The following is a 20370-nucleotide window of genomic DNA, read 5'->3' as shown; positions in this document are numbered from 1 at the left end:
GGGCGAACATCCCAGACAGTGAATGCCCGTCTACAAACAAGTAAAGACAAAATGACCAAGAGGGTAGCTATAATCGGTAAGCTCCAATATCTTAAAACAGCCATTCCATTCCCGATCTCATAACCTCACATTAACATCTCATCCAACCCAGGCGCCGGCCCTTCAGGTCTAGTCACAGCCAAAACCCTTCTACACAATTTCCCCCAAGGAACATTCTCCCCAGTCATATTTGACAGCCGACATGAGATCGGCGGTCTATGGCCGGCAGGGTTTCCAGCCTCTGATACCAAGATTGATGGCACGCCGGGTACATTAGATCTGCGCATGCGGACGAATCTTAGTCGTTTTACCGTTGCGTTTTCCGATCTTTCTTGGGGGTCTGTATTCCCTGGTGAGGACTTGCCGTTGTTTCCGAGGGCTAGTCAGGTTGGTAGGTATCTGGCTTGTTATGCTGAGCGGTATATTCCTCGGGATGTGTTAAAGTTAGGGCATAGAGTTGTGCGGACGGAGCGATCGGTGAGGGATCGGAAGACCTTGAAGTGGACTGTTCAATGGGTGAAGGAAAGGTTTGTGGGATATTTTCTTCGTGGTGGTGAAGCGGATGCTGATTTCAGTGCTACCTAGTGCACATGGAGATCAGACATACTTCGATTCTCCTGATGATAAAGTCTTTTCAGAAGACTTTGACCTACTGGTTATAGCCTCAGGTTACTTTGCCGAGCAGTATATCCCAGATATACCAGGTCTAGATCAATTTCCTGGACGGGTCATTCACAGTTCTACCCTTCACCGTGAGCGAGACAATCTCACGGATGTCACTTCCCAAGGCCAAATCGTCATTATCGGCGGCAGCATGTCAGGGGTCGAAGCTGCATCCGCCGTAGCCCTCCACCAGTCCTCAACCGCACTATCAACTGAGCAAATACACCCCTCTGCAGCGAAAGTCCACCACATCCACTCAAGATCATTCTGGGCTCTCCCAACCTATCTCCCCCAGGATTCCGAAGAAACTGCTTCATTCCTACCCTTGGACTTGGCAATGTACGATCTAGCCCGTCGACCACCTGGCTCGATCGAATACGCGCTAGGTCCTATCACAGAAGAAAAAGCAATCCAGACCAACAGCTATTTCCAGACTTTGCTTGGGAGCGACTATGAGAGATATGGTCATATGGGTTTCACACAGGATAGTGATAAGAAGGTCCAGCCACCGTGGGTTGCTATAGGAAATGACTATGCCGAGTTCGTGCGAGCTGGGACGATCCAAGCAGCCATGGGCCGGGTTGTTTCCGTAAAATCGAACCCCGATACTAAACTCGCTTCGGTCGAGTGCATACTGTCCAATGGAGATGCAGTGATGATAGATAATGTGGCAGCTATTGTCATGGCTACGGGATTTATGCCTTACAAATCCCTCTCATTGTTACCAGAAGATGTATTGTCTGCTCTGGAATACTCCACAGGAGATCCCTTCTCACCTTTGATCCTGGATAAAGGGGGTACTGTCCGCTCTGAAATTCCAGATGTTGGTTTTGTTGGGTTTTACCGTGGTCCTTATTGGGGTGTTATGGAGATGCAAGCGAGATATCTGGGGAAACTGTGGTACGGGCAGGATGAGGCTGTTGTTTGCCAAACGCATGATCAGAGGGAAGGACTTCGGAGTCTTAGACGGGCTGATCCACATTTTGCTCGTGGTCAATTTCCTATGGCGGATTATGTGGGATTGATGGAGTCTTTTGCTAGGGACTTGGGGATTGAACGTTCTATACTATCGGGTGATAGCCGGTCTGGACCTGTTGTTCCAGCTCGGTATCTTTATGGCACTGAGACAACACGGTCCAATCGAGACGAAGACCTCGCTGTCTGGAACAAGGAGGCTGTGAGAACGTTGGATGACTTGCGAGATAGTCTAACCTATCATCATGACGCAGCACAAAAGGCTGCCGCATCAGCAATCTTTCGTGCTCTGCATGGGTCATGGAGATCCACCAAGCAAACCGCCGGTTCAAATGCTTCTGAGAGTGGAGGGTTCATTGGGAATCTTACATTCTACCCGCGGTATCCAACCAGTCCTGTATACGACAGAGAATATCTCTGCGAGGAGAATACCCCGATTGAGCATGCAACCCCGCAGGAAAGAAAACGGTTTATCATGCGCCTGGCCGAGACAGCGTCTGATACCGCTACCTCTCGAATCGAAATTTGGTCAGTTGACTTGGCAGACAAACTGTCAGCTGGTATACTTGTCCAGAATTTGGAGTTGGAGCCTCTGTGGCGAGAAAGGAGAGGTCAAGAGGCTGTTCCGGGGGAGTATGTGATAGCTGCCAAGAGTCTTGGGTCGAGTTCTGGAACTAGGTGTCTGTATACTTTCCGGTTCAAGGGAGTGTCGATTTCATCTTGGCGATATGCCGAGTTCGAGAGTGGGGTGTTAGGGAATGAGGGGGTTGATAAGTTGACATCACGGGTTGTGTATGTGAGAGAGGGTGCATAACTTATGATACATTGGCACAAGTTGGGTTTTGGCACATGTGGACTGGTGTAAAGGATTACAAAGACCAGTCCGGATATATATTGCCGAAAAAGAGCTAGAGATAGTAGAACACTAGTGGAGTCTCTGCATTTCAACTTGGCAGTATTTTCAAAATGACGAAGAAATGAGAAGTAGACAGCGGACATATAGTCCACTCCGAGGCGTGAAGATCCATAGCCTCGGTACGGACCTCAGTCTAGACCGCAACCAGATCTGAAGTCGCTCTCCGAGGGAAACGTAACAAGGAAAAACTTAGGAACATCATCTAAGCGAACTCCTTCTAGATCCATGATCATAATTGTAGCCGAGATCCCGAGTTCTTCACCCATATAATTAGGCTTTATGCGGCTAGTACTCTATATTCCCCGAGTGGCAATCTGATAACAAATTTTCCCAAGCAGTTCCCAACCGAAGGAAAAAGACAGGGTAAAAAAGCAACCCAAAGAAGAAACCGAAAGAGAAAAGTGCGGGAAATCCTCGGCTTCACCCGAGGTGGCGGAAACCCGGTGTCACCGAGCCGCAATCCATGGGTCAACTCACCGGAATAGGAGTATAACTAACAGCCAGAATCGGCCGGAAGACTCCGCTCGGCTAAGGTGGCCAAGGGTCCAAAATCTAGCCAGTAAGAAGACTCAATTTACTCGCATACGTTCGGTCTGGGGTATGACATAGATCGGGGGCTGTGGCTCGTACCTGCGCTCCGGCCGAAACTATATTTTCGATTTCCGACGGCTGTGGCTGAGTTTCTGCATAGTCCCTGCATGTATAAAAGAGGAGCTTCAGGTACCAGTGCAGTTGGTGCGATATTGTGATTCAGACTGGAGTCAAGTTAGGGTTGTGAGGCCGTTGCGCATACTCGCTACAACTACAGCAATCCTCTTCAAACGACTTGAACTAAAACTTCAACCTACTTCTACTTGTACCTGATATATACTTGATATTGTCTCAATGTCCCGATCACAAACCAGAGACCCAACCCCAACCCCTCTCGACCCAATATCCGAATGGCGCGCCTGGCAAGCCCTCAGCATAATCTACACAGTCCTCCTAAACCGCCAAATCCGACGACGCTGGCTCCTAGAACAACAATGCATGGCTAGTAGACCCATCTCACAACGTTTCCGACCAGTCATGTTCCTAGAGCCTGTTCCAACCCTCCATAAGCCAGTGCCAGTGCCAGTCACCAAATCAACCACCAACCAAGCCGACAACCCCTACAACCCGCACACCTTAGCAAACCTTCGCAAAAAGGTCCACCTCCTCCGCGCACGCGTGGAGAAAGGAAAAGAACTAGCCAGCGAAATCGAACGCCGCATGATCCAGACATCTCCACGCATCAAGTATCCAACGCATTTTTGCTATACGTGCGTTGGGGATGGCGAGGCTATGGAGGTTCTCTTGACTAAATGTGCTCATCGGGTTTGTAGGACGTGTCTTGAGTTTGGGCTTGATGAGGCTGGCGTTTATGAGTGTTCGATTTGTTTTGCGCCGGCTGAGTTTGTGGCTAGGAGTCCGTTGGGGTCTATGAGGTCTTGTTCTGAGGAGGTTTCCACTACGCGCGTTAATGGGGGTGGTGGTGGGGGTGTGGATAGGAAGGGGGTGTCGAAGAGGTTGCCATCTGCTAGTGTGGTTGTTTCTTCTGTTTCTGGGGGTAATGGGAATGGTGGTGATAGTGGTGGGAAGCATAAGAGGAGTGGGCATAGTGTGAGGTTTTCTTGTCCGACTTTATCGAGATAATGGTTAGTTGGGAAGGTTGGGTCTGCTTTTCTATTGATTTTTACATTATATCTGCATTGCTATTTGGGTATGGTGTTCTGTTCTGGCGTACTGCATTGCATGTCATATCGCATCTGATCTATTCAACTACTAGCTAACGACATCTATCATTTCTATCATTCATCTAAGTGATCAAATCAAATCAAATCATCCAGACTACACAATTACGAAAAACCGAGACCAAACTCGAACCCAAAAATATGAATTATGTGCATAGGACCATCCAATCTATAACCAAAAATCAAGTCCTAGTAGGCAGTGTCGTAGGATGTCCATCAACCAATCCCATCCAATCCATCTAACGTTAACCAAAAAAACAGAAAAACGAGAGGAATCTGCATTCTACCTAACTTAGTGCTAGGCAGAAATGAGACCAATCACATTCTAGAGGAAGTCTCTAATTGCTAGAACCGGAAGACAGTAACAGCAACAACAACAATGTAGAGTTTCAACTCTAGAGGATCAAAATCGGGAATGCATCATGAGCCAGATAGGCCCGTATAACCGCAAATGGAACGCCTTTTTCGCACCAAAATCGGACATGAGAAGAGATCAAAACGTGGCTGACAATATGTCGCTGTGAGGGATGGGAGGGAGTGGGAGTGGGAGTGGGAGTTGGGGGCATTATACAAGTTAGGGTAGGGTAGTGTGGAACCAGACGCAACTTGGGGTATGGTGGGGAGGCGAGGCTATTATCGGTCCTCGGCCTTCTCCCCGTCATCAATGATCATATTTACTTGTTTTACAGGGTGCAATAGCATAGGGGGGAGACACATCCGCCCCTCGCCTGCAAGCTCCTGCTGCTCTCCGCCATCATTGTCAACTCGCAGTCCAAGCCAGCGGCGCCAGAGGTTTGGTGAGAATCCTGCGGAGTAGAACCATGTCGTGCCGCGGAAGTTGTGTTCGCGATCACCGAAGATGGAAGTACGGGCACCGCCCGAAGCACCGTTCCGGCCGGCGTTGAACACGGACTCAAGGTAGCGCGTCGGCCAGCGGCGGTCGACATACACGGCGTGCGGAACGAAGACGGCCTTGAAGCCATGATGGAGGGCTGTTGTGGCCGGCCACATTTCTGAGAACATGCTGTGGCGCTTGAGAGAGCATTCGCGGTGCATAGTAGTGAGTAGTTTTCGAGAGATACGCGAGGCGGTAATGATTGCCGTGCGACGGGGAGGCATGCCCTTTTCACGGTTGTAACCCGTTACATCATCGCGCAGGATCCAGGTTGTGCCTTCGGGATCGTAGAGGGGGTTGAAGACGACTAGGTCGGCGTCTTCGCCAACGCCCCATTGGTATTGGTCCTTGTCCATGCTTGTAGGCGGGATGCCTTCGCCTTCGACTTCGAAAATGTCTCGTTCGTCGGGACGTTCGGGGCCCCAGATTGATCGGTCGCCTGACTGGTGAAGAGGGCTGCCCTTATCGGATCCTTCTTTCATGGCACTCCAAATGTTGTTCTTTGAGTTGGTGCCAATTTCGGTCTGCACACGGACCATTTGGCGGAAATCGTCCCACGAGCCATGTACGGAGGGCACGTAGAAGCGGGCATTGCGTTCCCAGAGACCCTTGCGTGGCTGCTTCTTAGCCCATTCGCCGACTTTGTCGAAGAGGTGGTACCAGTGACCGGTGTAGCGAGCATCCATCTCCCAGTTCCAGAAGTAGTCGTACTCTGGGTGTTGGAAGGCGAAGTATTGCATGGGCATATAGGTGCTGCGGTAGACGCCGTGAATTGGCAAACCGCGCATATTGGTTTCTTCCAGACCGGGGTACATGAGTGCCATCTGGGGCTCTGACCAGAGGGTTCCCATGCCACGGAACTCCTCAGGCAAGGAATCATGCAGCACACGCTGGTAAGTCTCATCGTCCGACCAGATCTGCAAGTTGGTATCTTTGACATGAACCAAGAAGTGTACGGTATACTCGCCACCAGAGTTGAGTGAGAGCTCCGAGATCACAGAGCGCAGGTACATGATATCCTCAGCAGAGTAATCAAAGTCGTGCCAAGTGCGAATAACTACCGCAGTGCGCGGCAACTTCTCAGCTCCAGTCTTGGGCGGCGCCGTGCGAGAATCCTCCTCAGGCTCGGGAATATTCACTTTAGGAACGCCCACCGGCATGGAAACGAACCGCTCAAGACGCGGCTCCGGTAGCGCATTGAATCGGTGGCGGTTAGCTGCGTGGCAGCGGTTCTGCGCACCAGCCCAATCCACCGGCCGGAAGTCAACAGGGGGCACGTCTTCCCACACACGCTCAGCACCATCACGATGGCCCTCCAAACCGGCTCCAGAGCCACCTTTCTTGGCTCCGTATCCAAATCCGTAAGGGCCCAGGCGACCAAATCGGTCAAAGCACATGTCATCCCGAATACCCAACATTGTATTCGAGCCCATAGCCGGCTCCGGGAAGCCCTTTGGAACACCGGGGTAGCTCTGGACAGACGGGACCCGCAGTGTGTTTTCCTTGTCGAGGAAGCATTCCCGCTTCTCGCCATATTTTTGCACGTACTCCGGCGATTGGTAATCAGGGTAAGGATTGAACACAGAGCTCTGCATACTAAGTCTCAGATCTCTCTTGTTCACCTTGTTGGCATCCTGTTCCTCCTGCTCGTCGCTCTGGTCCGTCCGCAGGGCCAGCTCCTCAGAGCCATCGCCAGGGTACTCAGGGACATTGTCCTTGCGAGAGACCAGCGATGACAGTCCACCCTCATAGCGAGACAGGAAAGGGAAGCTCTCCCATTGTGGCGGCTTCGATGCCACGACCTTGGGCAGCTCCACTGCGACTTGTGACACGGAGCCAGAGAGAGTGAAGCGGAAGAGAGTGAGGATGAAGAGGACGAGCGCAGCGAAGAGAGCGAAGCACAGCCATCGCATGATGCGCTGGGGCACGCGAAAGCCGACACCTGCTTGGGCACGACGGAGACCTGCGCCGGTCACGACGGGCGGCGGGTACGAGTCTGCGACGTTGGAGTCGTCGTCTAGCGATTCGTCGTCGGAGTCATCGCTCGGGTGGTGGTGGTATGTGTGGCGGCCGAGAGTGGGCTGCTTTTCGATATCTGTATCTTGTCGGGCGCTATAGGGTGATGGGGACTTGTAGGCTGCTGAGTGCCTCCTCGCCTGGACGGTCATGATGCCAGGCAGGACGTCAACATTGAACAACAAGGTGAACCACTCAATTAGTTGAGGTTACTTGTGACGAATATAGGGATTGAGAACTGGAGGATCGTGAATCAGGGGGGGTTGTTGAAGGGAAATGAGGATGCACGCGATGAGGCGTATGTTGGCGGGCTTGTTGGCGATCGTCGGCCAGGCAATCGGCCCAGTGTGCAAACCCCAGTATCCTGTCCACGACGTCAGTGGGGGAACAACACAATACAGCCGGCAGTGTACTAGCAGTCTACTCTGTAGCAAATATACTAACAATGTCAATGTTTGTCTATAAAATACAACAAGTCCAGGGAATGCCAAGAATGAGTTACGCATATAGTTTGTTTCTAAAAATGGAGAACTAATTTGCCATTGCCTCGATATTCGGTTTACCATACTTGTACAGATCTCTGGACCAAGTAAAACAGAGAGCAATTTTTGGAAAAACAAATGAGGCTAATAGCATAGGAGGAAAATGGCCATTGAAGAGAACAAGCCAGCAGAACACCCCCTACGAAGAACGTCATGGCCTCGCAAAGAACTCCCCATTGTCATCATCATTTGCAGATTTCTGTCTTCCTCGCTACATCCCCGATTCTCGTTCGCATTATAGCTTAATCACGTCCGGATTTGCGGAGCGCATCGGCGAGCCATTCGAGACCCTCGTACAGACCGTCACCAGTGGTAGCGCAAGTAGATTGGATGAACTAGACGGGTTAGCGATGGTCGCCATAGGGAGATAGGGGACAATGGATCACTTACCCAGGAGCGGCGGGTAAGGCTCTGGAGACCAAGCTGCTGCGTGATCTCGGCGGGGCTCATGGCGTTCTAGAAAAGCGGGGAATCAGTCTGATGTATCGATTTGGGAATCAATCGGGGGTGCTCACGGGCAGATCCTGCTTGTTGGCGAAGACCAGGAGGAGAGCGTCACGGAGCTCGTCCTCGTTCAACATGCGCTGCAACTCCTCACGGGCCTCGACAATACGATCCCGATCGTTGCTGTCGACCACGAAGATGATACCCTGGGTGTTCTGGAAGTAGTGGCGCCACAGAGGACGGATCTTGTCCTGACCACCGACATCCCACACGGTGAACTGAATGTTCTTGTATTCGACGGTCTCGACGTTGAAGCCTGCACCAAATCAGTTTCCAATGTCGGGGGTGGATATGCGAACCCAGCGCGCGGGTGGAAGGGCGGACTGACCGATCGTGGGGATGGTGGTGACGATTTCACCAAGCTTGAGCTTGTAGAGGATGGTGGTCTTACCGGCGGCATCAAGACCGACCATCAGGATTCGCATCTCCTTGCGACCCCATAGTCTGTCAAACAGCCGCGAGAAAGTGATACCCATATTTGTGGAAGGACGTCTGGGTTGAGGTCAGATATCAAGGGATATGGTTGAAAGGGAAAAGCGGAGGGGTTGGAAAACGTGTTGTGGACTTGTCGGTCAGAGGGTCAGGGGGGGGCGGGCACGAGCCACCGAGTCACTTACCGGCAGAAAAAGGTATAAGGTGGATGGGGAAGAGATAGGGGAAGAATCAAGAGTGAGAGTCAAGTGTCAAGAGATTAAGACTAAGAGACTTAAGGACTAAGGGGGAATTGTGTATTTTTGTTTTACGAAATACGCGGGAGGCTTTGTCACCCAATCTGACTGCCTTGTGAGGTGGGAGCACGTCAGGGGAGTATAAAAAAGAGTGAGAATCAGACAATATCACTGCCTATCTACACAGCCTCGAAATAAGCTATTATTCTGTCTACTGTACTAAAGTAGGTGCCTAAGAATGGGGCGTATCAAAAAGGACACGGTGTTGGCCCGTAAGTCAAATACCCCCAGGCTCCCAGGCTCCCAGGCTCCCAGGCCTCAAGGCCCCAAGGCCGAGAACTTATCTCACCGTCTGGGCAGAAAAAGAGCCATGGTTCCAGCCCACAACACGCGTCATGGTGTTTATCCTCATCTTTCCGTCCCCATCATCTTCCTGCGTGTGGTCCGAAAGAAGGTCTTCGCCATAGACCGATAAATAGTCCTGCCTTCCACCGTATCGCTAGCATATCCAAAAACTGTCAACAGCAGAATGGACACAACGAAGATCACCGCGAAACTCGCCCAGTAATCCGTCTTGGTGTATCCACCCTTCACGCCCTTGAGTTCCGTCGAGAAATATGCACTCATCAGGCTGACGGGTAGGAACAAAATGGTCGCTTTCGCCAGCAGGATAGTGATTCGGGTCAGTTTCTCAACGGCTTGCGAGTCTTTGAGGGCGATCAAATTGAAGTTCTGTGGAGTCAGCAGTGGTCCACATGTGGACATTTGAGAAACGGGGAATACTCACCAGGAACGTCATGGACTCCTTCTCATTGAGACAGCTCTCAATCTCGCTCAGACAATACAGATTAATACGATCCACCAACCGTTCGAACCGCGCCACGGCCGTCGAGCTCAACTGCACCCCCACTGATTTGTCCGTGGTACTGGGTATACCGGTGTTGCTCACAAGACTGGACTGGCGCAATTCGACAAACTCCATATCACCAAAGGTGGCACCATACGGGAATGCGGTGGGGTGGAAAGAGCGAGCTTCGTCGCGGAGCATACGTTGTCGCTGCAGCAGGCGTCGCATAATGAGTTCGTAGCTCTGGTATAACCGTTTGAGAACTGCGAGTCGCCGGCCCAACCAGTGCAATTCGTTCACTAGGTCCACGATCGGGCGTTCAAGCATCTGGCCTCTCTGCACAGAGTCAGCTATATCCGACATTTACTAACGTCCGCTACTTACCAGTTCCTCGAGCGCAACGCCGTATTTGTGCTCCCGCTTCGCAATCAGACCGTAACTTGATACCCAGTCGTCGAAGATATAATAAAAGAGCAAACTCGGTCCATCCTCTTGCTTGATATTGGCTTGGTCGGGCCCGAGGTCGTTGAAATGTCGTACCCGGATTGTGATTAGCGACTCGCTTTCCGACATGGCTAAGTGCTGTCTTGACACGCCGGCAAAGATAAATCGGACGTTTCGGCGCACGATATCAAGAACGGGCTTGGTTTTCTCTATCAAGGGCATCACTTCCGGTCTTGGGAACGGGTTCTCTTGAATCGAAACGATCGTGCCTGGGCAAGTCAGCGCCTACTCTGCTTCACGTTATATCCCACAAATCACATACCATCATCGCATTGGATTAACCAAGTCCAAAGCCTCTTTCCATCTGGAAGACCCTTGCCATTCGGCATTGGAATCTTGGGAATCACAAATAAAGTATTATAACCGATGCAAGTGTCTAACTCTGTTTAGCATGCATCTCGACCCGTCTGGGGAACCAACTCACATCGTGGACCATGATCCACAGACGAAAAATGCCAGATCTGGTCGGTGACTTGTGCGAAAGTCAAGTTTTTGAATGATGCAGACTCATGCGCTTGGTCATGGTCGGAGATATTCTTAAGCGCATTCTCGGGGTCATCAATCTCATGAATTGAGGACTCGAAGTCTCGCGATTGTGAGAATCTCTTCTTTGGTGATGGCGTTGCCGGTGGTGGTGCAGGCCGCACTGGCTCTGTACACATCATCCCCTGTAGTCGTTCTGATACTCCGTAGTGTGTAGTAATAGCCTGATTAATTTAGCTCGGTCTGATCACAAAATAGAAATGAAGCCTCTCACCTTAATGGTTTCCTTCTGTTCCTCTGGTGCCCAGATATTACTGTAGCAGTCAGCCCGACAGCACTCGTTCTCGGGAAAGTAACAATAGCGCTTACATCCACCGTGTACCAAAACACTTGGCTCTCTGTCAAGTAAACCATCAGCTCCTGTTCATATATTCACAGGGGGTGCAGATCCAAATCAGAAGCATACCGGCTTGCCAAGCAATAATTTGAACTCCTCCGTATTCAAATCGCTCGCACACCACGCATCGTCGTTCCCAAAATCCAGCACGAAATTCCCCGTCAGTGGATCCTCAAGTCGGCGCATAGCAGTAATAAACTGGATCTTGTCATCGATGTCTTTAAATTTATCCACCAGTGGACCCCCACCATCCAGACTGGAGTAGTAGTCCAGGGGCGCTGTAGGATCGCGAGAATACACAGTTTCGGCCATGATGGAGAAAAATCACAGTATGCGAAACGCTGAAAAAGATGAAGACTCGATAAAGGAGAACACAGAGTTCATACAATATTTAGACAGGTCGTGTTGTGTCACGGGGTGTAGGGTGTAGAGGAGAAGGCTGGTCACGGCAAGAGTCATACAAGCGTCCCGTGCGGACGAGGAGTATACTGTACATATACCTGCCGGTCTAAGTCAAATCAACACAAATCAAGAAACCTGGAAATAAGAAGAATATCAGTTCAAGTTATGGAACGGGAATTGGGGGACTTGCAGGTCTTAAAATGAACCGCAGTCATCTGAGGCTGACGGTCACGCTTAAGCGCCACGATCATCCGCCCCAACATTCTGTCAAGCTCATTTTACCTAGGTTTGTTCGGGTTTCTTCAGATATTCTTTGGCCTATTGTATTGCGTTTTGCGTCACTTGCCCCGCTTGACTGAAGCTTGACTGTTTGGGTGTCAGATGAGCGGTTAGCTAGTACTACCTCAGTGTTTGGTATGGATATATATTGCTTCCATGCTAGGTGTAGGTCAGATGTGCATGACGAATCTAAGGATCTGCATATATTTGTGTGTGTCCAGTTGATCGCTTTTTGAGTGATATCATTAAATTTAATAGTCCTCAGCTATTTGTTGCTTGTGTTGATATGCAGTATGACCTTGTGTTGATCTAGATCTTGGGTCCGGCGCTTATTATTTCCGAACAATTTTATCTTAAACACTAAGTACCATAGCTAGGATAACATAATGCACATATCAAAAAGTTAAACACGTTTAAACTAAAGAGTAATACTGTAGTATGGAGCTAACCTTGGAACTACGCACGTATCGCCAACGGAATGCGGGGCGGTCCGCAGCGGCTCTTTATCACCCACGACCCTTTCTGGTCTCAGCATATTCTTACAGATGAAATCTCAATTTCTTCAATGCACGCAACTACACCCGATACTCGGTAATAGCTCCGAGTCTACAGATGCCCTATTCACCTAGCAAAATGGTGGATCAAAAGGCAGGACAACCAGCTCGCCCATCCGCATCATGTACTGCCAAAATTTATGTTTTGAAACATTAGCTTCCACCCTCACGATTACCTTGACATACACAACGAGTATATGGAAGAGGAATATTTTCATCGGCTCGACATGGTTCGTAAATTACCAGCCCTTGAATCGGTAGCCTTCAAGCTGTCAATGTAGAGCAATGAAGCCGGAATACCGCCTCCTCCCCGCTCCGCCAACTACAGCAAGATTAGCTTTACACGATCTGCGATGATAACTTGGGATCTTTGCCGTATAATTGAATCTGTCAAGACTTTGGAAAGGTTTACTAACACCGTTGGGGGTCGTTGTATGCCCGAGGATTATATACCCATGTCACGCGTGACTCCAATATTTAAGTCCCTTTGGATGTATGGGCAGACCCTGGAGACGAATCTGGATATGGAGGGCTATACACCTCAGGAGGAACTCTATGATGAGGAATATCAACCTGATGATGATGCAGGGATCGGCAATGAGGAGCAGGAGGAATATGACGAGCTATGGACAGACGAACTGCGGGAGATAGCCGCACCAGAAATTCCTCCACCACCGCGCGTCTCCTTGAAAGACTTTCCACAACTCAAGCATCTAACTATTGGAGACCATACACTATGCTATCTAGCTCGTGGTGCAGGAGACGGCAAGAGCCGCATTGACTCAAAATCTTTAAATCTGGTTGATCTTATCCCGCCTACCCTTGAGTCTCTCCGGATTTACGGGCGCGGACAAGCCATGCATCCAGGTGCTCCCTATCTCGACCACAACTCTGATCTGGATGTCGATACCCAAGTTGAGCAACTGGCGCGTGGAAAAAGACGCCAAACTGCCAGGACTTAATGTTCTTGAAGGTGTTGATCCTCGTATTCTAAATGGATGGCATGTGTATCCCCGGCAGCAAGATTATAACCCAGAACTTGACTAGCAGAATCCAGAGACAACAGAAGGGATGATCTTGATAACGACTGATTATTTATTTCATTGTGAATCGGTCTTGTCACCTGTCTAATTGTGGCGGTTTTCCATGCCAGATCCGTAATTTTGTGGCTATGCAAGCGCTTCCTTTATTTGTCGCCATGAACAAGATCAGGCTTCTGATGCCCGCTTTGGACCAGTGCATCAGCTTGGAGGTCAAGCTCGGTTAATCTAAACGCGTTCGGCTCCATCGACCAGATTGCGAAGGCAAGGTAGTCTAAGCAATTGTAATTAATAGTACCTTTCGATGTAGGCAACCATGTCTGCGGTCCAATGTGCTCTTTTTATTTGAGTAGGCGTACTTGCGATAAGACAATACTTTAAATGGGGATATCGGGCAGTTGATCGGATCTGGGATTGGCAGGATCTAGACTTGACTTTGATGCCGTCTGTGCCCGCATAGGTGCATTGTCATAGTCATTTTGGAGCGGCCTGATGCACGCTTCAAGGCTACAATTTGAGGATCATGGGTAATGGTTACGAGTAGAGGCCTTCACATGAAAATTAATTGCGATATTTCTCTTTCGTATTTGTAGTAAGCTCCCTGTCGCAGCCACACCATTGAACTATGAGTCACCCCGCACTAATACTTTCAAAGTTACTCATTTCGTGTGTTAAAGACATGAAAATATCGCACATCTATTTGTGAAGTCCATATTGCATTCTCTGTACCCGAATCAAAAAGTTGCACAATGTCTTCCTCGCATCGTACACCAGAAGTCATACTTCTCCCAAAAACCTTTTCTACACCCGCTGATCTCGATGACATAGCCAACCATTACAAGGGCCTCCGACTCCAAGGTCTTTTGTCAGATCCAAACTCCTTTTCTTCCACATTTGAACGAGAATCACAGTTCACTTTGGATATATGGCGATCTCGAATCCAGAACCCCGTTGCCAAGACGTTCGTCTCCGTCCTTGACGGTAATGATAAGATATCAAGCAAAACTATAGGTCCAGATACTACTGGGAGTGACCACTCAAAAGCAAAGGGCTTTCAAAATTTGCCTCAGACTGAATGGGTGGGCACAGTCACTCTCCTCGGACCGGAAATATGGTCTAGACAAGATGGCGATGCAATATCTCAAACCTGGGATCTTTTCACTAAAGCAAAAGACGTACCCCAACAGGCCCTGAAGCCACGTGATTATTCAGGTGCTCATGTTGTTTATCTCATTGCGGGGATGTTTGTCTTGCCTCATGCTCGACGAAAGGGTCACGGTCAGCAGTTGGTAGAAGCCGCAGTTGGTCATGTACGCGATGAAGCCAAGAACCTGGGAGCGTGGAATGCAAGCATCGTCCTTCAGGCCAGTCAAGCAGCCACTAGTGCACAACTATTCTATGAGCAAGTGGGATTTGAGGCGAGGGAAGAGTCAGTGATGGATTCGTCACCATACACGGCGATGGTACGAGACGTTAATCTCCAGATGGATGAATAGATAGACAGCTGTACACTGCATGTAATCAGTGAATATCTAATTGACCTAACTAGGAAGGGTTACTGACAATTTCTCTGTTGAACTGTCTGATGTAGGAAATTATACTCACGGTTACGAAGTAGACTGATGCCTTGTTGCCTGATGTTAGAGATGACTCAGCGTCAAATTTAGGGCACCGCTAAGCCTTATCCAGTTTAGCGCCAGCCCACACCCACAAGCGGAGAAATTCACGGCCCTCGACAATTTCTTTTCTTAAGCATTCAGCGCAGAGCCATACCATAAGAATTTCAACTTCTTTTGGAAGACTGTAGCAATCATGTCGAAGATCACAGTCGGTATGTTTGAATCTCTGCTACACTGTACTTGACCTTGCCACTAACTGCTCTTGTCTCTTACAGCCGGAGTGCGCCAGAATGTCGAGAACCTTCTCAACTACTCTCTCAATGAGAAGAAGCGTAACTTCACCGAGACCGTTGAGCTCCAGATCGGTCTGAAGAACTACGACCCCCAGCGTGACAAGCGTTTCTCTGGTACCATCAAGCTGCCTACCGTCCCCCGTCCTCAGATGGCCATCTGGTGCGTTTTCCCGACCCCGCGAATCGAAATTCTTTGCATCCATGAATTCGGAAGCGACGGATATCGACATAGCAGAGCAAAATAATCGAATAATGCAGCTAACAGCGATTTACAGTATTCTTGGTGACCAGCACGATCTCGATCGTGCCAAGCACCACGGTCTCGATGCCATGTCCGTTGACGACCTGAAGAAGCTCAACAAGAACAAGAAGCTCATCAAGAAGCTCGCTCGCAAGTACGATGCTTTCCTCGCTTCCGAGGGTCTGATCAAGCAGATTCCCCGTCTGCTCGGTCCCGGTCTCTCCAAGGGTATGTCTTTCTGCGATTCGTCCTACCAATGATCCAAAATTTTCGCATACTGACTCCGTCTACAGCTGGCAAGTTCCCCACCCCCGTCTCCCACGCTGAGGACATGGCCGCCAAGGTTACCGACGTCAAGTCCACCATCAAGTTCCAGCTTAAGAAGGTCCTGTGTCTCGGTGTTGCCATCGGCAACGTCGACATGGAGAAGGAGGCCATTGTTGCCAACCTGATGCTCGCCATCAACTACCTTGTCTCCCTCCTCAAGAAGGGCTGGCAGAACGTTGGCAGCCTTGTCATCAAGGCTTCCATGTCTCCTCCCCACCGCGTCTACTAGATGCTCTGTCGCTTCGCTGCGCTGGAGTTTATAGTTAGATTGAGAACTGGGTTTAAGTCTTAGTCTCACGACTGAAAAAAAAATATGAAGCTCATAGTTGGTCTCAATATTTGATATCGTAAATTGTCTATTGTAAATGTAAACGTAAATTCGCCTCATTCCGGTACTCTTTCTGCTAACATATGCATAAGAGTGCTCGCAGCCGCAATCACAATGGCGGGATGACATCATAAAGCGAAAGGAATGATAGTTGTGGTCTTGTAGATTCAATGTTGTACATTACATTGCTAGTTACATAAAAATAGATGGTTCTATGGTACATACAGGTAATCCAATCACTCCATACCCTGCATGAGTTCCGTCTTATCCAGAATCATGCCGCGCATACCAATAAACTCACGCAGACTCTCCCACTCCTCACCAACCTCTTCACCACGCATATAAGGGTCCTTGAAACCCCACGCAACAGCAACTCTATCCATAGCAGCGCGTTCCTCCTCACGCAACCACCGTTGCCGCAGAGGGATACCAGGGATCCATACAACACGCTCCATCTGGTCATTAGCCGTGGTAATGGCCAAGATACCCATGGACGAAGTACCACCGACATAAGCCAGCGTCGCAGCGAACGCGATTCCAGTCGCGACATTTGGATCCATTGTGTTTTGGAAGGTGGCTGCCCAGGATGCCACGGCGTAGCACGCAGCAGGGGCAGCAGCCAGACCGACCAGGGGGACACCTGCTTTCTTGAAGACCTTTGCGCGGTGGAAGGCCGGTGCGCAGAAGGTGTTGTCGATGATGGCTAATACTAGCGACAGGTTTTTCTGCGCGATGGCAACTTCCAGGGCCTTGTTGGCTAGCTCAGCGGGTATGGCGCTGTTGACGCTCTTCGGGTTGGCTTTGATGAACTTCACTGGGGAGCTGTTCTCCTCTGGTACGGGTTTGTTGGCGTAGAGGTGGAAGATCTCAGGGAAGTGCTCGGCCCGGCGTAGGAGGGTCTGTGTCTCGGTGTAGCACTCCAGGGCTTCGGGTGAAATGAAGACCTTCTCATCCTTCATAAGTGCATTGGCGATCTGTGAGAGCGACTCTGCGAGTTGCGGGTCAGGCTGTTGTGAGGACTGTGCCTGACCTTTGCTCTTTGCGGCGTTTTGCTTCTCCTCCAGGTCCAGTAGGGAAGAGATCGCATTGCCCTTGCCAGTTGATGACCCCTCGCTTTGATACGATGGCGAGACCAGGGACTCGGCAACTCGTCGACATCTTTGTAGCAATCCTAACACTACCTCGTTGGCAGGCACGGCGTCCGATTTGTGCACGGCAGATGCATCCTGCGCGATTTCTTTAATTGCCACCTTTGGGTCCGTCTGGGCTGAAGCGGAAGCATATCGGCGCGCATTGAGTAAGGGAGAGTTCAAGGTCAACCGGCTACTACGCTTCGACTCCTGTAGGCGGAGATCGGATGCCTGGGATCGACTCTCGGGAGTTGGTCGCTCGAGAGGGAGACCGCGACGGGCAGAAGTCGAGAATTGACACAATTGACAGATCGAGCCCTTTGGCCGGGCTCCCCTTTGGGCTGTTAAGGCGACTCTTTTCATGGCGGCGAGTGGGTGTTGGTAGGTGATTTTCGATGGGAGATGTTCTAAGCGGAGACTTCGCCCCGGCGCTGTCCACTTCCCCGTACACCCTGACGTCTTCTTACTTCTCTGCCTAACAACTGTTTTTTCTGCTCAAGTTGCCCATCCTTACATCTTGATCTTCTCGAACTTATCTCTCCCATCCGATACTCTCACTGCTCCTCCCTATCATGCCACCACCACCGCCTCCTCCCCCGCCGCCGCCGCCGCCGGGAGGTTTTGGCGGTCCCCCGCCGCCCCCTCCAGGAAACCTCCCAAATAGACCGCCAAAAGGGGTTACTAAAGATCGGGTAAGTCGATGGGAAGCTCAATCTATATAGCCATTAGGCTCTTGTTGCCAAGGGAGGCTGACTGGTTGACAATAGGGCGCACTTTTGTCTGATATTCACAAAGGCGCGAGGCTGAAGAAGGCAGTCACCAATGATCGATCAGCGCCTGTACTAGGCAAGACAGGAGGGGGTTCTGCAGCTCCTCCTCCTGCGGGCGCGCCTCCTGTTCCTGGCATGAGACCCCCGGCTGGTCTTGCACCACCTGTTCCCTCCGGCCAAACCGCGAACCGATTGCGAAGCAACAGTGAAGGAGTATCCGGGGGAGGTGATGGGGCTGGTGCACCTGCAGCTCAACTAGGTGGTTTATTTGCAGGTGGAATGCCCAAACTACGCAGTCGTGGGGGAGTTGATACAGGTGCCAATCGCGAATCGCCATATATGTCTGATGGCGAATTGCGACGACCGCCTGCTGCCCCGGCACCTAAACCTCCAACAGCACCCAGACCTCCTGGGGCTAGGCCACCACCCCCTCCACCATCCACGGAATCACCACCCGCACCGCCAGTCAATCCTTTGGTTGCCGGCTTGAAAAAGCCTCCCCCGAGACCTGCTTCAAGACCTTCATCTACGGTATCTGCACCAGCTGCAAAGGCTCCAGAAGTGCCACCTCCGCGCGCTCCTCCCCCACCACCAGGCAAGGTCCCTCCTCCGCCTGCGTCGAGAAAACCGTCCGGTCCCCCGCCACCTCCTCCAGCAGCCCCCGCGAGTCGGGCACCTCCCCCGCCGCCGGCACCATCTAGATCAACACCTCCACCACCTCCTCCTCCATCAGCACCCCCATCAATTGCCGCGCAGGCTGCCCGCTCCGCCCTGGGCCATCAATCACCTTCAGCGCCTCCTCCACCACCTCCATCATCTGCTCCAGGAGCTCCACCACCACCGCCTCCGAGTGGTCCTCCTTCAGCCCCATCTCCCGTTACCTCTCACCCTCCCTCTCATGAACCATTTGCTACCCTGGATCCCAGTGCTTACACACTCACCAATGGTGGATCATCCCCTGCGCCAAGCTCTCGCAGTCCCTCAACACATGGCGCAGTCCGAATAGAAGATACTCGATTTAAGTTCCATGGCGATGGTTTGCTGCCCAAGCCACGGCCTTTTGTCGGTGGAGAACGCAGGTACCGTGCTGGAAGAGGCAGCAGTGTGCCGTTGGATTTGGCTTCTTTGAGAGGCTGATTCGAGTGCATGGGAAATTGCGGGCGATATCGTGCACACATAGTGAATTGCTACACATACATTTTTCTTATAGCTTCGTGTAAACCATATTATTGTAGCAACCTCTTTCTACTTGTTTGGGTGAGCAATATATCACGGAGTAGAGCAGTCTTCCTATCTGAGTCCAAGCTAAGCTTTCTGCACGTGATCGAATCGGAGATGTCAATGGAAAACTACCAAGTCAAGTCCAACTAGTCCTATCCGTTGCGCAAGTCGTGTCATCCTCCTTTACTATCTTATTGTCCACACGAACTCCACTTTACAACTTGATACCCGTTAAGCCTTTGCCCTCATTTCGCATTGAAGTGGCGCCGACTTTGAACACAGCTTTGACAGCTTGACCCTCCTCCAACAAACCTCCGCGACCTCCCCGAGTCTATCTTATCTTTTCTCCAGAACAACACGATCATTTTCAAACCTTTAATATCGGCCGAACGCTTTTTGCGCGAAGTGACGGACAACGTGAAGTGAACGACGGCTTCTCTTCACCCACGCAACGCAAAACGGATACCCCCCAGGTCCGGCTGCAGGAGCACAATCGAGCTTGACACAAGGATTGATACACGACCCAGCAGTGCATAATTAAATCCAATCGACCTTCAAACCGATATCCTCTGCACTGTTTAACCGCCCACCATGTCCCTCAGCCACTACATAAATAGTGAGTCTTACAGCCCACTTAACCTATGAGTTCCACAGCTAACCCGCGCAAACAGAACAAGTCCTCATTCTCACAGTGGACGGCCGCACACTCCTCGGGACACTGCTGTCAACTGACCAACTGACCAACCTCGTCCTCTCCAACACCATTGAACGCATCATCCGCACCCCAGATGATGACGAGCCCTCATCTCAAATTGAGCACGGCCTCTACTTGATCCGCGGAGATAATGTGGTAATCTGCGGTGAAGTCGACGAGAAAATCGACAGTGATATTGACTGGGCCAAGGTGAAGGGTGAGGTAATCAGGGACACAAAGAATGCATGAGC

General features: G+C 50.7%; 11 protein-coding genes across 11 annotated transcripts; 7 read left to right on the top strand and 4 right to left on the bottom strand.

Annotated features, from left to right (window-relative positions):
- Positions 1 to 51: 51 nt before the first annotated feature.
- Positions 52 to 2606, top strand: PENARI_c003G12200 (uncharacterized protein; the record flags this gene model as incomplete). Its single annotated transcript, XM_022628844.1, has 4 exons — positions 52 to 76; positions 152 to 434; positions 625 to 2420; positions 2599 to 2606. The coding sequence occupies 4 exons, from the start codon at positions 52 to 54 to the stop codon at positions 2604 to 2606; spliced, it is 2112 nt and encodes a 703-aa protein (XP_022491405.1).
- Positions 2607 to 3478: 872 nt separating this feature from the next.
- Positions 3479 to 4071, top strand: PENARI_c003G04871 (uncharacterized protein; the record flags this gene model as incomplete). The annotated part of the gene is made up of 2 exons (XM_022628340.1): positions 3479 to 3949; positions 4039 to 4071. The coding sequence occupies 2 exons, from the start codon at positions 3479 to 3481 to the stop codon at positions 4069 to 4071; spliced, it is 504 nt and encodes a 167-aa protein (XP_022491559.1).
- A 927-nt stretch (positions 4072 to 4998) lies between these two features.
- On the bottom strand, positions 4999 to 7428 carry PENARI_c003G06252 (DUF3405 domain-containing protein; the record flags this gene model as incomplete). The annotated part of the gene is made up of 1 exon (XM_022628433.1): positions 4999 to 7428. One exon carries the CDS (start codon positions 7426 to 7428, stop codon positions 4999 to 5001), a length of 2430 nt encoding a protein of 809 aa, XP_022491369.1.
- A 632-nt stretch (positions 7429 to 8060) lies between these two features.
- On the bottom strand, positions 8061 to 8798 carry arfA (putative ADP-ribosylation factor; the record flags this gene model as incomplete). The annotated part of the gene is made up of 4 exons (XM_022628676.1): positions 8061 to 8153; positions 8209 to 8274; positions 8334 to 8578; positions 8651 to 8798. The coding sequence occupies 4 exons, from the start codon at positions 8796 to 8798 to the stop codon at positions 8061 to 8063; spliced, it is 552 nt and encodes a 183-aa protein (XP_022491585.1).
- Positions 8799 to 9398: 600 nt separating this feature from the next.
- On the bottom strand, positions 9399 to 11533 carry PENARI_c003G04302 (uncharacterized protein; the record flags this gene model as incomplete). The annotated part of the gene is made up of 8 exons (XM_022628295.1): positions 9399 to 9722; positions 9778 to 10173; positions 10222 to 10550; positions 10604 to 10717; positions 10766 to 11048; positions 11099 to 11138; positions 11194 to 11222; positions 11291 to 11533. The coding sequence occupies 8 exons, from the start codon at positions 11531 to 11533 to the stop codon at positions 9399 to 9401; spliced, it is 1758 nt and encodes a 585-aa protein (XP_022491693.1).
- Positions 11534 to 12911: 1378 nt separating this feature from the next.
- PENARI_c003G07767 (uncharacterized protein) lies at positions 12912 to 13418 on the top strand (the record flags this gene model as incomplete). Its single annotated transcript, XM_022628542.1, has 1 exon — positions 12912 to 13418. One exon carries the CDS (start codon positions 12912 to 12914, stop codon positions 13416 to 13418), a length of 507 nt encoding a protein of 168 aa, XP_022491910.1.
- Positions 13419 to 14245: 827 nt separating this feature from the next.
- Positions 14246 to 14992, top strand: PENARI_c003G10323 (uncharacterized protein; the record flags this gene model as incomplete). Its single annotated transcript, XM_022628723.1, has 1 exon — positions 14246 to 14992. One exon carries the CDS (start codon positions 14246 to 14248, stop codon positions 14990 to 14992), a length of 747 nt encoding a protein of 248 aa, XP_022491754.1.
- Positions 14993 to 15308: 316 nt separating this feature from the next.
- PENARI_c003G02187 (60S ribosomal protein uL1) lies at positions 15309 to 16205 on the top strand (the record flags this gene model as incomplete). The annotated part of the gene is made up of 4 exons (XM_022628154.1): positions 15309 to 15327; positions 15391 to 15568; positions 15684 to 15877; positions 15943 to 16205. 4 exons carry the CDS (start codon positions 15309 to 15311, stop codon positions 16203 to 16205), a joined length of 654 nt encoding a protein of 217 aa, XP_022492053.1.
- A 335-nt stretch (positions 16206 to 16540) lies between these two features.
- PENARI_c003G08387 (uncharacterized protein) lies at positions 16541 to 17797 on the bottom strand (the record flags this gene model as incomplete). The annotated part of the gene is made up of 1 exon (XM_022628584.1): positions 16541 to 17797. One exon carries the CDS (start codon positions 17795 to 17797, stop codon positions 16541 to 16543), a length of 1257 nt encoding a protein of 418 aa, XP_022491313.1.
- Positions 17798 to 18006: 209 nt separating this feature from the next.
- On the top strand, positions 18007 to 19341 carry PENARI_c003G08189 (putative proline-rich, actin-associated protein Vrp1; the record flags this gene model as incomplete). The annotated part of the gene is made up of 2 exons (XM_022628572.1): positions 18007 to 18126; positions 18202 to 19341. 2 exons carry the CDS (start codon positions 18007 to 18009, stop codon positions 19339 to 19341), a joined length of 1260 nt encoding a protein of 419 aa, XP_022491729.1.
- A 675-nt stretch (positions 19342 to 20016) lies between these two features.
- On the top strand, positions 20017 to 20368 carry PENARI_c003G00781 (U6 snRNA-associated Sm-like protein LSm8; the record flags this gene model as incomplete). Its single annotated transcript, XM_022628049.1, has 2 exons — positions 20017 to 20041; positions 20097 to 20368. The coding sequence occupies 2 exons, from the start codon at positions 20017 to 20019 to the stop codon at positions 20366 to 20368; spliced, it is 297 nt and encodes a 98-aa protein (XP_022492116.1).
- Positions 20369 to 20370: the final 2 nt, after the last annotated feature.

This window comes from Penicillium arizonense, assembly GCF_001773325.1.
Source record: "Penicillium arizonense strain CBS 141311 chromosome Unknown PENARI_contig003, whole genome shotgun sequence".
NCBI classification, from domain to species: Eukaryota; Fungi; Ascomycota; class Eurotiomycetes; order Eurotiales; family Aspergillaceae; genus Penicillium; species Penicillium arizonense.
Note: the sequence above shows the minus strand (reverse complement) of the source record. Positions and strands in the feature narration are given on the sequence as shown.